Source organism: Rhinolophus sinicus, linkage group LG06 (genome assembly GCF_036562045.2).
Source record: "Rhinolophus sinicus isolate RSC01 linkage group LG06, ASM3656204v1, whole genome shotgun sequence".
In the NCBI taxonomy this organism is placed as follows: Eukaryota; Metazoa; Chordata; class Mammalia; order Chiroptera; family Rhinolophidae; genus Rhinolophus; species Rhinolophus sinicus.
The window spans coordinates 30,940,090-30,956,490 of record NC_133756.1 but is presented as its reverse complement, the minus strand read 5'-3'; the positions used below and the strand labels follow the sequence as shown (position 1 = coordinate 30,956,490).

Here is a 16,401-nt window from a genome sequence, read left to right as displayed (position 1 = left end):
TAAATTGCTTCATCTTCTAGGCTTCTACAACACTTGTCTGAATGTTTATAAATGTATCATGTTGTAGTGTATTGTGATTGTCTGGGTACAGGGCTCTTTCTGGGCTCCTCCCAGGCAAATAAAAGTCCTATCTCTGTGCTGGAACCCCAGAGCCTTGTGTAGAACTCAAATAGAAGGTCCACAATGCATGCTCAGTAAATGAATAAAAACAAATGTCCACTCTCAGAATATTTTAAAGGAATTATCTTAATATTGTCAAATACTTACAAATTGCTATCTCCTTCCAGGCCTCATTCACTTAATATTTATTGAATACCTACTATGAGCCAGGCACTGTTCTAGCATTGGGGATACACTAATGAACAAGACGGACACGACCCTATCCTCTGGATTATAGAATCCAGCACAAGAGACAAGTAATCATAATAAACCATAAGCATACATTATAGTAATACATTTCTTGGCAGTTCTTATCCTAATTGTTTAAATGTACATTCTGAAACAGAATCAGGCAAATCAGTAGGATGTTGAAATGAGACTTTATAGCCCCAAAGCTGCTATTTATAATGTAAAATAAAACTTTATGTTTGGGTTCTTTAATTTTATTTTAATTCACTATTCTGCGTCATATACTGTGACAACTTACTTTGAACTGTTTTCTGAAAAAATATATATTTTTTTCTTTCGTATAGAGTTACATCATCTTGACAGCTATGAATTCCTTAAAGCCATTCTAAATTGAGGTACTGTTTCACCTTTCTAATTACGTTTAGCCTTGTTAAAGTTCTCTGTTTTGTTCAGGTGGAAACATTTTATTTATATTATCAAATTTGGTACTTTCTGCCCACAAAGAAAATAGGGCCATGTGCTTTGGAGCTTTATTTGAAATTGTATGTAATCTATTTTTATAAACAAACAATAGGAGGGCAGTGTGACAAGATATGAGAATTAGAGGCTGATTGGAAAAGAGCGCTGTTGAGCTGTCTAGGCTAGCGTTAAAAGTCAGAGAGGGCATATTTTTGGGGCGGGGGGAGCTTGTTGTTGGTTTTAAAGTTTATTCAATAGTCTACACACACACACACACACACACACACACACACACACACCAGTTCAAGCCATTGTTTCTCAGTCTAGATGTGTAGGACGCAGCTCCCTGGCCCATGTTGGTGTTATGAGCCTTGTGCTCCATCTGGCTGAAGCAGTCGGTGAGCCGCTTTCCACAGCCCAGCTCAATGTCGCGTCGTTGTTCACAATCTTAGCTGTAGAAGGCGCAGCTCACTGGCCCATGTGGGAATCGAACGGCAATCTCGGCATTAGGAGCACAGCGCTCCAACCACCTGGGCCCCCCCGAGAGGGCATATTTTTAAGTGAGTATAAAGAGGGCCCATAATTGAGCACCTTTAGTATAAATAGCTGACTAGATACTGACAGGTCGATTATAGTTTCTATAGGGCATGCCTGACTGAACAAGGTATAACAAGTCTATGATGGAAATGTGGTGCATTGATTAAATAATTACATGTTAATTAGTTGTACCTTTTCTTCAAAACAGTTCCTGTGGATTCAACAATACAGGCAAAAAAAAAGATTTATTTATAAATAGCTTATTATAACTTAGCTAAAAGCAATGAGTCATGTGATACTAGTGTTTAGTATACCTGTAACTGAAGGTTCACATTAAGAACTAGCTTTATCCCAGACTTAGTGGTATCAGTACTAATTTTCTTAGAAGCTAACCAGATGTTGCCTGCTATCTCTTAGGAAAAAATTAATGCAAAATGAAAGACTTCTATCCTGAAAATAGGGTTCTTTGAAAATGGTATCTCAAGTGGTTAATATTAGCTTTCTAACAAACCAGCTCTTCTTAAAATATTTGTAAAGTATCTTATATAGAAAATTGTCACTTTCATTCATTAAAATGTTCATTCTGCTGCACACAACAAATAATAGCTTATCCTGGTAGCTAACATCTATTGAGCACTTTCAATGTGCCAGGTACTGCTATAAGCACTTTATACACAAGCCATTTAACCTTCACAACCACTTATGTGAAATAGGTATAGTTGTTATCTTTATAGGTAAGGAAAATGAGGCACAAAGAGATTAAGTACCTTATTCCAGAATCACCTAAGAGATAGCCAGGATACTAACCTGAGTAGCTTGGTGCCAGAGTCTGTGCTCTTGCCCTCTACATAGCAGTAATCTATGAATGTCAGGTTTCCCTACTGGTCACGGGTTTTAGATCCTATGAAGTAGGTAGGATATAGTATGTTTACACATGTATCTACATATTCATTTGTTTTGGGTTAAGTATTTTATAAAATTTCTGACCCATGAAAATCCAACAAAGAACTATTAGATGGTGATCATAAATACATATTCACAGTTACACATTGGGCAAATGAAAGTCCACATTTAGTATACGACAGTCTCATTAGTGAACTTTTGGGGAAACTTAAGAGTACTGAGAGGAGCTCTGTGTTCATCAATTCTAGCAAAGATCACATGTTAGGGGTGTTCTTCTGAGTCTTTGAGTAGTACTTTCAAAAAGCTTGAAAGCTTTAAAGAATTAAGGTTAACCTACCAGTCGACTTCCCTTTTAGTGGGAAGCAACAGAGAGAAATAGCACTGAAATGAAACTTGATTTACCTATGAGGTATTTCCCTGGGTTCTTTTGACTGTTTTCTCACTTTGGGCAATTTCTTCATGATCTCATCCATTCGCTTCACTTGAGCTCTCACCTTAGTGTATATTGTTTCCAAATCTATCCGTGACCCTCCTGAGTTGTAAACCCACATCTCAGCTGCTATACATTGTCCCCGCAAGTATGCTGATTTCATCATCCCCCCCCCCCCAATTGTTCTTCATTCTGCCTTTCTGGGGATTACGTTTATCTAATAATAAGGCTCAAAACCGCAAAATTGTGTCTCTCTTTTTGTCCCCACATACAAACTCCTGCTGGGTCATATCACTTCCAAAAATGTTTACTTCTCCTTTCCATGCCCACTGCACTCGTTTATTCCTTCATTACCTGTCATCTAGGTTATCATCATCGCCCGTCGTAACCTACCTCTCTCCCCTTTCGTCCCTTCCTCTACAGCCTGTCCTGCTTCTGGACAAAGTATGCTTTAGGAGGTATTACTCCACCATATTCATAGTAAAATCCAAATTTATACTGATCTTTAGAACCCTTCCTGATCTGACCAGTTTTCCTTTCCAATTTGTCCCTGTATCTCAGTCACCCCAAATTGCCCTTCTCCAGACACATTCCTCAGACAGTGCCTGTCTCATTTCTTTACCTTTGTTTTTGTCTCCTCTGCTTGGCGTACATTCTCCCCCATCATTGTCAAAATTTTGCCCATCTTTCAAAACCTGTTGATAGGTCACCTTATGGTAGGCTACCTCCGTTTCCTCTCTTCCATGTTTTCTCATTGTTGTTCTTTTGTGCATTTGTCATAGCTGCCCAATTGACATAACTGAGGGAGGGTATCAGACTCCCTGGTTTTGTCCTGTGCCCAGAAACGGTCATGGACTCTCGACACCACTGTGGCCAGCTTCCCTGTCTGCACATCTGCTCCTGCCCTCACCCACACTTAGCGATTATTCCTGCTGACCTCTGTTGTTCCGTCAGGAGAACCACCCCCGTACCAGTTCACGCCCAGCGCCTTTAAAAAAAGGCGGCTTTATAAAATAATGTTAGAATAAGGGAGACTGTAAGGGGATCAGGAACCCATAGGCCACAGGTAGTACAAAGACAAGCAAAAGAGTGGGTGGGGAGAAAATGCATGGTTCTGGTTAATGTTAACAGGGGATACTGAGATACTTTACCTAGAAACAATGTGGATAGATCACTTGATTAACAAAAGTATGAGGCTTAGTGTTAACACAGCACTGTGTAATACCAACTTTTTGAAACCTTGTAATCAAGCTCAGGATACAAGATTTATATTATATACATGAACTAATAATATAAGGCCAGCTATGATTAGTGATACACGTTCAGACCCTTCTTTCCAGGGTTCTGGGCAATAGCAGATACAAAAAAGGATTGAGTCCAAAGAGGATCAGAGGATCAACTTGATTAGTGGAGGAATTGATACCCTCTAATACGGCAGGCCCTCTGGTAGAAGCGTGGGTAACTAATGTGGATTTGTGGCCAAGGCAGAAGTGAAATCTAAATCTGAGCCCTGTGTGCTGTCCTGAATCTGAGGAGAAAGCTGGATCTTTGAAATAGACCCCCACGTCCATGTGCCTCTACACCAGTGAAGACCACGGGCCTGTCTTCTGTGCTTGGATATAGATAGGAGACAGGATGGGATGGTCTCCTTACAGTATGAAATTAGGAAGCACAAACACCCGCTGGTCTTGAGAGTAGATAGTGAAAGGCAAACTGAATTGTGGGGAAGAGTGTTATGTAAGAGTAGTGACATGTCATAGTAGTAAGGTGTAGACCAGTCAAATGTGTCACTCTTCCATAGGGTATAGCGAGCAAGAGAGTTGACAGAAGTTCCTTCCTCTTCAGCCTGAGGAATATAAACATTCCTCTCTAAGTACCAAATGAAGAACAAGGAGTAGTCAGTATAGGAATACACAACAGACGTAGATCACCTCTAGGGTGATTAGGTCATTACTTAAGGGTTTATGATTTTAAAATCAGCTCCAGTTATTCCACTCTACATTATTTCTGACAGAGGGCCATCCAGACCGTAGTATAGGAAACTTTGTACTTTACTGGGAAGCTGGAATTTGAAAAATGGGTGGTTTTAATGGGCTGTATAAACATACTAGGCAGAGAACATGAACAAAAAAAGGCAGAGAAGCAGACTGATTGAACAGTAGATTCCAGCCCCATCATTGACAGTTGTGATCTCCAGGCCACTAAGTTCAGACTTCATTCATTAGGCAGAAGTAGACCATGAAGATTATTAGAGAAGTAAAACTCCAAAATATATTTTAGAAAGAATATAATTACTGCATGAAGGATGAGTCCTGTCGAAATGCTGCTCATAAACTGCATCATTGTATCTAAATTGCTTTTCATTTGTGTTCTATTATCTCCAGAACCAGTATGGCAGTGTAGAGATAACAAACATACTGTTAGTCCCTGCTCTCGTGCTAGACACCTCATAGCACGTTGGCAATCTCTAACCAGACTATTGATCAAAGCATTTTGCCGGGTCCTGAATTTGGCCTCAGAATCTTTATCAACACAAGTCTCCTAGCAACCATGATCAATTGATGAAATGTCTTTGCAGGGCTTGGCATTGTAATAGAGAAGAGGATTTGGATTAGATGTTTAGCACCAGTTCTGTTTCCTGCTTAGCTGTGTGGCCTTAAACCAGATAACTTGGTTCCCCTAAATCTTAATTATAATATAGGACTGATAACATTTGCCTGTGAGATTGTACAAAATAATTAGCTTAATTAGTACCTCCCCTATGGTAACTATTTAATAAATGATAGTCTTCCTTTCCTCTAGTATTATCATTAGTTCTCATAATTGTGTATCAATAACCTATAAGGATATTAAGTGAACACTAGATAGCTTAAAAGCTATAGAATAAAGACCAGATTTAATTAAGCAAGAGTTGGCAAAAGTCGGTTGCCAGCATTGTCAACCTGTCCTCTTATAGGACAATAAGAACATATGTGCACTCTGAAGAATAGTAGCCTACCATGCATTACTTCATAGCTACAGATGTTATGAAAGAAGGGGTATTTCGGGAGTGAATGGTCCACGTGCCCTATGGGAATATATTCCATCAATTGCCAATGGCTGCTTTCTTCAAAGGCTTCCTTTCATACAAGGGTCCTAAGGCCAAATAGACAAGAACTGCTAACCACCACTAGGAGTCCCCAGAGGGACACACTATGGATAGGAATGTCTGTAAATACTGTCTTTTTCTGGGGGGGCAGCTGTTGGAGGAAACACCTGCTGAAAGGCCCTTAAGGCTTACAGACAAAAGGCATGTAGATTTTGGTGTTTTCAGTGGGTCATGTTGGAGTTTTAGAACCCTCTCAGAAGTACGTCATAATCCATATTCACATAAAGTGCAGAGTGCGACGTCAGAGTAGTCATGTTGACAAATATCTGTGAAGGTGAATCTTGCTTCGAACACTCAAAAATAAGCAATTGAGAGATTACCAATACCTAACTAAACTAGGGATGAAGTAACATGGTGGTAAGTGGGTGTTTAAATCATTTATGTCATACATGAGATGCATGTTAATTTGGAAAGTAATTCTTGATGATTTGATAGTAATCACCCTTTATATCCTGCAGGCATTTAGAAGAAATGCACTCACTATGAACACCAAGTTCTGCATCTGCCTGGTCATATTTAAAGGAACAGAAGACACGTTTGTAATTAATCTGCCCAGTAAATACCAGATCATAGCACTCAGCAGGTGCGTGTCTAGATAAAATTTCTTGCGGCTAATTTAAACTTTCTACACACACCAGTACATAATCTCAATGTAAATAATACATTTCTTCTTGACCCTTTAATGAGTCAGCCAACATGTAGACGAGGATCTTGACTTATATTCTGTATCATGTACACTTCTATATACGTGTTGCATTTGTAGACAAACTTAATAAAGCACTTACGAAAATGGCACCTTTGGTAGAGCTATATATTTTAAAACTCAGAGTAAGTCTAATGGTGAGTGGAATTAGGTATCAGGGGCTTTCCCATAAAGCCCCATAGGTGTATTAATAATTAGATCCCTTTTAAAACCTTAAAAATTTATGTACAAATTTATTCTATAGCTAGCCACTATCTCAGGGATGAATTTTTATTATACTCATTATTCTTATTCTTGTAGAGAAAAAAAGTATTTTCAAAGTTTTAAAATTTTCACACCTTTTATAAAATACTGGAGTGCACTTTTCAGTAGACATTTAAATATGAAGTTGTTTTTCAACTGAACTATACAGACTACTAAATTTAAAGAAAAGCTTTCTTCGGGGCAATATGTGATTCCCTCCAAATTATTTTGAAACATTAATTTAAATTTCTATGGTGGTGTTTTGTATCATCATCGTCACAAAATAAAGGGGAAGAGGGAATGACAGAATGTGTTATAACTTAGTAACATGATTTTTTTAAACTTCTACACTTTGACCATTTCTGCAGGGTAAAAAATGCTATTCCTTGGCACTTGCCCTAAGACTTAATCATGTTATTTAATTCAGTGTATCATGAAAATAAAAATACTATATGAAAATCTGAAACAAAATTTAATTAAGGTTGGAAGTAACTAATTTGCCATTTAGAAAAATTCAGGTTTACCTAAGATGAAAATGAGTTATTTAAAAACTTAATTTAAATGACACAGATACTAAACAGTAGCCCAATTAACTTATTAAAACTAATTGCCTTCACTAATGATTTTATTGGTACTATATAAATAAGGTTTTTAAGATATAATCTGTCTGGTAAATATTAAGAACACTGTGATACAGCCCTTATAATAGGACATTACCTAAAATATATCAAAAAGGATAATTCCTTTGTGTTCTAGCATTGAAAACCTTAGAATATAAGGCAAAACATACAAAGAAACCTGTATTAATAAGGAAATAAAGGGTCAAGGAGGAGATTGGTTTCATATGTAACCCAAGTTATGTAGGTATGTGCTTACTGCTATTAAATCAGTTACTGTATATTTGACCTCTAGATATATACTAAGCTTTTGCCTTTCAGAACAGCTGGGTCTGCTAAGAATCATTTCTCAGTTCTCTTCATTGTAGATCAGATGACTCTCGCTTTATCACCCTTGGAGGCCACATGAAGGACAAAGCAGAAAGATCCACACACAAAACTAATGTTTATATGGGGGCGGGGTGGGGGATACACTTGGCCCTGATTTTCCAATGAACATAACAGGAGACCAATTGAGACTTGAAACCATTGTGTTACGACGACCATTTTTTAGTTACATCCGATCCATCTCTTACTCTTTCTATTGAACAGAGAGGCTCCTTTGGCTGCCTTGACTTTTGTAAATGTTTCACTCAGTTAGTTGTGGTTTATCATTTGGACAGAATGCTACATCGGGGATTTTTCTCCCCTCCCTCAGACCTCAAGGGAAAATGACTTCTGCGTGTCTCATATTTGATACATGAACATACACCCTATTCTCTTCATTTTAAGAAGCAAACCTAAGTTTATTGGCAACAGAGAAAATGGCATTTCTCAGAAAGGGCCCTTCCCTCTAAAGTGAACTTGAAAATAACTTAGAAGGGACATTTTTTAAAAAAAATTTTTATTGGGGAATATTGGGGAACAGTGTGTTTCTCCAGGGCCCATCAGCTCCAAGTCGTCCTTCAATCTAGTTGTGGAGGACGCAGCTCAGCTCCAAGTCCAGTTGCCATTTCCAGTCTTTAGTTGCAGGGGGTGTAGCTCACTGGCCCATGTGGGAATTGAACCAGCAACCTTGTTGTTAAGAGCTCGCGCTCTAACCCACTGAGCCATTGGGCCGCCCCAGAAGGGTTGTTTTTGACACGTATATTAGTAAAGAAAGTAAGAAATTAATATTTTTGCATAACCTGATATCTTTATATTAAAACCTCCCTATAATCCTGGGTGTCGCTGAGAGAAGAGCTTTAGAATTGCCTATTTCTGTGATCTTAATTCATCACTGGGCATTTTTGGTATTTTGGCACTTAATCCCTCAAAGTTCAAAATGGACTCTTCTTAAACTGGTTTCTATAATAGATATGAGATACTTGACTTATAATTGCTACAAGACTCCATAAAAACTACACTATAACTCAGTAAGATTAGATTAAATCATCTAGAAAATATGTATTTATGGAATTTACCTATAAGCTACCTTGAATATGGGTGCATTCTATTTTACTGATGTTTATATAATACTTTTCAAGTAATAACATTTGTCTATTCCAATTGTTCAGTAATTAGAATTTCCTCATCACTGGTTTAAATCAACACCCTGTGTTAAACACAAGTATGCTATTACAAAAAATAAGGCTCCACTCGCCAGCCAAGATGCTGACATGTGGGTGCGCTGATTACAGATGGTGGCCGTGGAAAGCAATGTTCCTGCTGATTCGGCAGTGATTCAAGGCTGCTTTTCTCTGCTGCCCTGCCCTTTGAGTCTTTATGCACATTTACTGTGAGAAAGAAATACTTCTTGATTTTCGCTTTGTCCAAACCCACTTCCTTTATCAGACTGAGAAATACATAACGTCTTGCATCAGCCTGTGGTTGTCCATGTCTAGAACGAGATTTTCTCTGTATATGTGTTTGGCTTGCATTGTTTTAAAAATATACCGTCACTTAGTGTGCTTTAATAGTTGTCTTACGAAATATATGCATGAAAAATATATGTTGATGGGACAAGAATGGTTTTATGTTTATCACAGAAACTAAAGAGAATACATCTTTACATGAGAAACTGCAACTTGGCTAGAATACATTCTTTTTACCAATTGCATACTATAGTAAAGATGGGCTTCTGCTAATATAGTGATACAGTATTAACAGGGCCAAGTTAACATGAAGCATGATAGGAGTCAATGCTTTAGGGCAGTGCTTACCTTGAACCATGTCCTCACAGAAAAGAACAGAAGGAAGAAATCCTTCATTAAGCCATTTAACTTAAACAAAATGATCCTGGAAGTTTACAACCTAGTGATCATGAGTAATAAAAAGACTTCACTCAAACCACTTAGATTTAAATTCAGGAAAAATCATTGTTTAATTACATTCAAGTAAATCAGCATTCTTGGAAATAAATAAGAATATGGTTTAATCTCTATGCCCTGTTAAAAAGAAATTTCAAGTTTGTATATGTAATAAGGCATGTTCAAACTTCAAGCAGTTTAAATTGCCTTCTTGTAGTAATTTAAAAGATTATCACAAATTTAATCCCTGAGATATAATTTCTAAAGAATGAAGTACACATTACTGCATTCTAAAATGTTAGTTAGGAACACTACATTTAAATACCAAAATTAGTAATTTCTTTTAAAAAGAAGGGGATAAATTCTCCCATTAAGCTCACTGTATTTGCAGATTGTTTTCAAGACAACAAATTATAGATTTCCTAAGTAAACACTGGGATTAAGGACAATTTTCTTATTTTCCTGCTTGAATACCTGAATATTAATAAAACTACAATAAGTCTTGGCCACTCAATAATTAGAAAATAAAAGCTTTTGGTCCCCATAGACATTCATTTGTGTAGAGAACAATGACTTCACCATTTCCTTTCCTGTAATTCCGTAATTCTCAAAATGATAATTTTATTTATACATAGCAAAAAATTCACAAAATCTTTTAGCACTGTTAACATTTTCACGTTTGGGGATATAGCTAGCTGATTTTCTTCTGACTTCTTCTACTTTTGGAATCCCACATGATTATAATGTTAAAGTAAATCAAGAAGAACAAGAAGTTCAAGCAGGATACAAAACACACCAATACAGAAAACAGGTCCGGTAATTTCTGAGGAGGATCCAGTGTGACAGTCATCAGTGTCAGAAGGACCATCATAATTATTGAGATAAGAAACTGTAAGGAGGAAAAAGAAGTATTATTAAGTAACATAAAAGAAAATTTAATGTACTAGTAACACTGATTTATAGCTGTCAATGAGCAGAACTGAAGGTGAGGGTTGTGGGTACAGTCTCTTCTGTTGGTGGATCTCAATGTAGGCTGCAGTTAGAATTGGCTGGGAGGTTCTAAATATGCCCATGCCATAGCCAAGGGTGATTAAATCAGAGTTTCTGGGTAGGCCTCAGTGTTAAAGTTCTCCAAATGATTCCCATGCATAACGAAAGCCTGAGAACCCCCATCTTACACTTCATACCACCAAGGCACTGAAGAAAGTTATCTGGAACAGATAATATTATTCATCGGGGTTAAATCCACAGCATGCTCCAGAGCCCTGAGTCCATCTATGGAAAAGTTATCCGTGACAAATGGGAAATCATATTTCATGTTCACTGTACACTTTCAGTGAGTTAGTGCTGCAGTAAAGCATGGTGGGGCATATGAAAGAAAATGTCCTCTGGCCTCAAAGAGTTTTTTATTTAATTAGGGGAATGCATAAACTAGTTAAATAAAATCATAGGGTCACATTTTATTAAATGCCAAAATGAGGAGTAAAAATAATTATTGCATTTATTGTAACTGTAGCAGTCAGTTTCAGTGCAGTATACAACAGACCTTTCTGCAGAGATGGAAATGTGTACTCCAGACAAGTAGGTGCTGACCACATGTGGCTACTGAGCATTTGAAATGTGCCTACTGCAAGTGAGGAGCTATTTTTTATTGTATTTAATTTTACTAAGTTTAAATTTCCACATGTGTCTAATGGACAGTTTAGCTCTAGACTGAGCTCCTTTAAGACAAGGACCAGCCAGATCTTATTTATTTTATCCCTAGCATAGCACATAAGTACACAGAAGCTGCTTAAGTGTAGAAAGCATACAGTAAGAAATAGTAGTAAGTAGCTTTCATGAAGGAAATGAGACATAAATGGAACCCTGAAAGATGCTTTAATGGCTATATTATGACAGGATTGTAAGACCTGAATAGAAAATGTAGTGATCATTCCAGATGGAAGAGTGGGAAGAGCCAAAAAAGCCTTATAAATAGGTATAAACAGGCTGCCAGTCTCCTCCAAAGGGAAAATCCCTGAGTCAACCTTAGTGGGGAGGGAAAATTTCTGAAGTGAAATCATCAAATTAAGAAATATAGGAATGGTTGAAATGTCACGATACTGTGATCCTGAACCAGTGTTAAAAGACATGCTAAAATCCCTCCCATTTTAACAAACTCTTCCAGCTATTAACCCATTGTCTGCTCCTATCTCACAGCAAAGTTCCCCCAAAAGAGTTGCCTATAACTTGCTGCATCCAATTCTCCCCCCATTCACTAGTGAACACACACCAATTAGGCTTTCACCCCAATCACTATAATGAAACTGCCCTGGTCAAAGATCCACAATAACCTCTACTGTAATAAATCCAATATTCAATTCTTAGTGCCTTATTTGATCTCTCTGCAGCATCTGAAATAGCACAACGTTCCCATCTCCTTGAAACACTTCCTTCACTTGGCTTCCATGACACCATATTAATGGTTTCTTTCCACAGCAACTCCTTCTCAGACAACTTTGCTGGTTCCTTCTCATGTCCCCACCTTTATCATTGCAGTATCCCAGGGCTCAGTACTTGGTCTTCTTAATCTATACTCATCTTTTGGTGAGCTCATTGAGTGATATGACTTTAATTATTATCTATATGCCAATGACTCACATTGCTGTCTCCAACCTAGACCATTCCCCTAAACTCCAGATGCATGTATCCAAGTGCTCCTTAATATCTCCATTTGGATAGCTAATAAGCATCTCAAACTAAAAATACACTTATAAACTATCTTCAAAAAGATTAAAAGCTGACTTCTCATCAGAAAACATGGAGGTCCCAAGGCAATGGGATGGGTGTCATTCAAATTTCTAAAAAAAAAAGAATCATTCCATTCCTTGCAAAAATACCCTTCAAAAATGAAGGAGACATTAACACAAAACAGTCAATACACTTGGAAATACTGAAATAATACAAAGTATGTTCTCCAAATACATCAAAATTAAACTAGAATATATATATATATATATATATATATATATATATATATATACACACACACACACACACACACACACACACACACACACACATATATATCATAATGTATGGAATGGCATGGGAGAATTTATAGATTTGAATGTCTATATAAAAATGGAAGAAAGGTCTCAAAATCAATCACCTGTTAAGATACTAAATAAAGAAGAGTAAACCAAATCCAAAGCAAGTATGAGAAAGGGTATAATAAAATTAGAACCAAAACCAATGACATAGAAAAATAGAGAAAATCAATGACCAAAAGTTGATTCTGTAAAAAGATCAGTGAAACCAAAAAACTTTAGCTAGCCAAGGAAAAAAGAGAAGATACAAATACCAAAATCAGGAATGAATAATGGACATCATTCTTTACCATTCATAAAAATCAAAAAGAATAAAAGACTATTATGAACAACTGTAAGCAACAAATTAGATAACAGATGAAATGGACAAATTCTTAGAAAGACACACTGAAACTCTCTCAAGATACACAGAAACTCTGAACAGACCTATAACAAGTAAATAGACTAAATTAATCATTTTGAAAGTCTCACAAAGAAAGGCCCAAGCACAGATGGCTCGACGGGTGAATTATACCAAATGTTTATAGAAGAATTAATACCAATCCTTCAGAAACTATTCCAAAAAGTAGAAATGGAACACTTCCCAACTCCTTCCATGATGCCAAGTATTAACCCTTACACCAAACCAGACAAATATCACAAGAAAAGAAAACCACAGACCAATATCCCTTATAAATATAGATGGCAAAAGTCTACAAAATGTTGGCAAACTCAAACCAGTGGCATATAAAAAGGATTACACATGATCGAGTGCGATATCCCAAGCATGCAAGGTTAGTTCAACATACAAAAAGCAATCAATGTAATATACCATATTAATAAAATAAAGGGGGGGAAAACCACATGACCATATTGTTAGATATTTGAAAAGCATTTGACAACATCCAACACCCTTCCATGATAAAAACACTAGATAAACTAGGAATAGAACTTCTAACCAAATAGAGGCCATCTATAAAAAACCCACAGCTAACATCACAGTTAATAGTGAAAGACTGGAGGCTTTCCCCCAAAAATCAAGGAGAAAATGTCCACTCTTGCTACTTTGTACTAGAGATTCTAGCCAGAGTAATCAGTCAATGAAAATAAAAGGCATGCATATTGGGAAAGAAATAAAATTCATGATTTGCAAATGACATGATCTTGTATATAAAAAACCACTAAAAACTTATAGCACAGAATACAAGTTTAATATTAAAAAATCTGTTATATTTGTATACAGCAGCAATGAACATTATGAAAATGAAATTAAGAAAATAATTCATTTATAAATGCATCATCAAGAATAAAATATTTAGAAATAAATCTAACAAAAGAAGTGCATGGCTTGTAGACTCAAAACTAGAGAACATTGTTGAAGGAAATTAAATAAGTGGAAATACATCCTGTGTTCCTGGGTTTGGATGACAAAATCTTAAAGTGGTAATACTCCACAAACTGATACATAGATTCAAAGCAATCCCTATCAAAATCTCAGCTGGATTTTTAGAGACAGTAACTAGCTGATCCTAAAAATAATATGGAAACAGGGACAAAGAATAGCTAAAACAATCGTGAAAAAGAACAAAGTTGGAGACTCATATTTCCAATTTCAAAACTAACTACAAAGAAAGCTACAGTAATCGAGACAGTGTGGTACCAGCATAAGCTTAGACATAGATCAGTGGAACAGAATTCAGAGTCCAGAAATAAATCCTTATATTTAGGATCAGTTGATTTTCAACAAGGGTGCCAACATAATTCATTGGTGCTGGACCAACTGAATAAAGTTGGATTCCTACCTCACACCATACACAAAAATTAACTCAAAATGAGTCAATGACCTAAAGATAGGAATTAAAACTACAAAACTCTCAACTAAAAGAAAACATAAAAAGAAATCTTCATGACCTTTGGTTACATATGTTCTCTTAGATATGCCACCAAGAGCACAAACCACAAAAGGAAAGAGAGATATATTAGACTTAATAAAAATCAAAACTCTGAGCTGCAAATGATACCATCATGAAATGAAATAGCAACCCAGAGAATGAAAGAATATATTTGCAAGTCACACATCTAGTAAGGGACCCATATTGAAAATGTATAAAGAACTCTTACAACTCAAAAATAAGAAGACAACCCAATTTAAAATGGGCAAAGGATTTGAAAAGGCTTTTTCTCCAAAGAAGATATGCAAATGGTCACAAAGCACACAAAAAGATGCTCAACAGCTTAGTAAGTAGCAGATGCAAATCAAAGCCACAATGAAATACCATTTCATACCCACTAGAATAGCCATAATAAAAAAGACAATAACAAGTGCTCTGAAGGATGTGGACAAATTAGAACCCTCATATATTGCTGGTGTGAACACAGAATCATGCAGCACTTTGGAAAACAGTCTGGCAGTTTCTCAAAACGCTCAACATAGAATTACCATGCCTAGGTATATACCCAAGGGAAATGAAAACATATGCACTGATGAACTTTTACATAAATCTCAGCAGCATATTCATAACAACCAGAAAGTGGAAGCAACCTAACGTCCATCAACTGATGAATGGATAAACAAAATGTGGTTTGGCAATAAAAAGGAATGAAGTATTCATACATGCTACAACACAAAGGAACTTCAAAAACATGCTAAGTGAAAGAAGCTACTCACAAAAGACCACATTTTGTTAGAGCCCATGTTTTGGACTGAATTGTGTCCCCACAAAATTCACATGTTGAAGCTCTAATCCCAAATATGACTACATTTGGAGATCAGAACTTTAGGGAGGTTAAATTAAGGGTGGGGCCCTAATAAGGTAAGGCTGGTGTCCTTAGAAGAAGAAGCAACACCAAATACACGCACACAAAGAGGCCATATCAAGGATATATCGCCTACAAGGAAAAGAGGCCTCACCAGAAACCAACACTGATGGCACCTTGATCTTGGACTTCTATCCTCCAGACTGAGAGTAAATTTCTGTTGCTTGAGCCACCTGGTCTGTGGTATTTTGCTAAGGCAGCCCTAGTGGACTGATGCATTCATTTATATGAAATGTCCAAATAGGCACATCTAGAGACAGGAAGTAGATTAGTGGCTGTCCAAGGCTGGTGGTTAGGAGTGAGGGTAGAATGGGAAATGACTGCTAATGAGTACGGAGTTTTTTTGGAGGGTGATGAAAATAATCTAAAGTTTGATTATGGTGATAGTTGTAAACTCTGTGTACATACTTAAAACCATTGAATTACACACTTTAAATGGGTAGAATTTATGGATGGGTTTATGTGAATTATATCACAAAAGAATTATAAAAGAAAAAAGATGCTACAATAATTTTTTTAATAGTGCCATGCCAAATGCCATTCCTTAAAAACTGAACAACTTACCAAATGTTGTATAATCCTGGGAAGAAATGTAAAATATGGAAGGTATTTCCTAACAGAAATGGAAAAGGATTTCAACTGCAGTTCTTCTTCCGAAGTCTTTTCAAATATTGAAAAGGAAGTTGCACAGGCTATAAAAAATGCCACCATTGTCACAACTGAGGGCATTAGGAGTTCATCCTTCAATAGAAGAGGCAGCATACTATAAGGGTAAGTAGGAAAAAATATCAAAAGAGAACTGTCAATTCCAACCATAATCACTTTGTAAAAACGTTTCAAATGAGTATAAGAACTATACTG

At 36.7% G+C, this 16,401-nt stretch overlaps 2 protein-coding genes across 4 annotated transcripts in view; one reads left to right on the top strand and one right to left on the bottom strand.

Annotated features, from left to right (window-relative positions):
* The window catches only part of ITGB3BP (integrin subunit beta 3 binding protein), a 41,038-nt gene extending 34,420 nt beyond the window's left edge, over positions 1–6,618 (top strand). For 2 of the 3 annotated variants that reach the window (XM_019731515.2, XM_019731504.2), the window contains exons 8-9: positions 693–743; positions 6,284–6,618. In XM_019731515.2, the coding sequence (XP_019587074.2) occupies positions 693–742 (50 nt within the window). In that variant the 3' untranslated portion in view covers position 743; positions 6,284–6,618. The remainder of the gene's footprint in view (positions 1–692; positions 744–6,283) is intronic. The other variant, XM_019731525.2, reaches the window with a different exon arrangement.
* A 3,633-nt stretch (positions 6,619–10,251) lies between these two features.
* Positions 10,252–16,401, bottom strand: part of ALG6 (ALG6 alpha-1,3-glucosyltransferase) — a 43,388-nt gene continuing 37,238 nt past the window's right edge. The window contains exons 14-15 of the mRNA XM_074334840.1: positions 16,105–16,303; positions 10,252–10,544 (exon numbers count right to left, since the gene is read on the bottom strand). Of these exons, the coding sequence (XP_074190941.1) occupies positions 10,347–10,544; positions 16,105–16,303 (397 nt within the window). The 3' untranslated portion in view covers positions 10,252–10,346. The remainder of the gene's footprint in view (positions 10,545–16,104; positions 16,304–16,401) is intronic.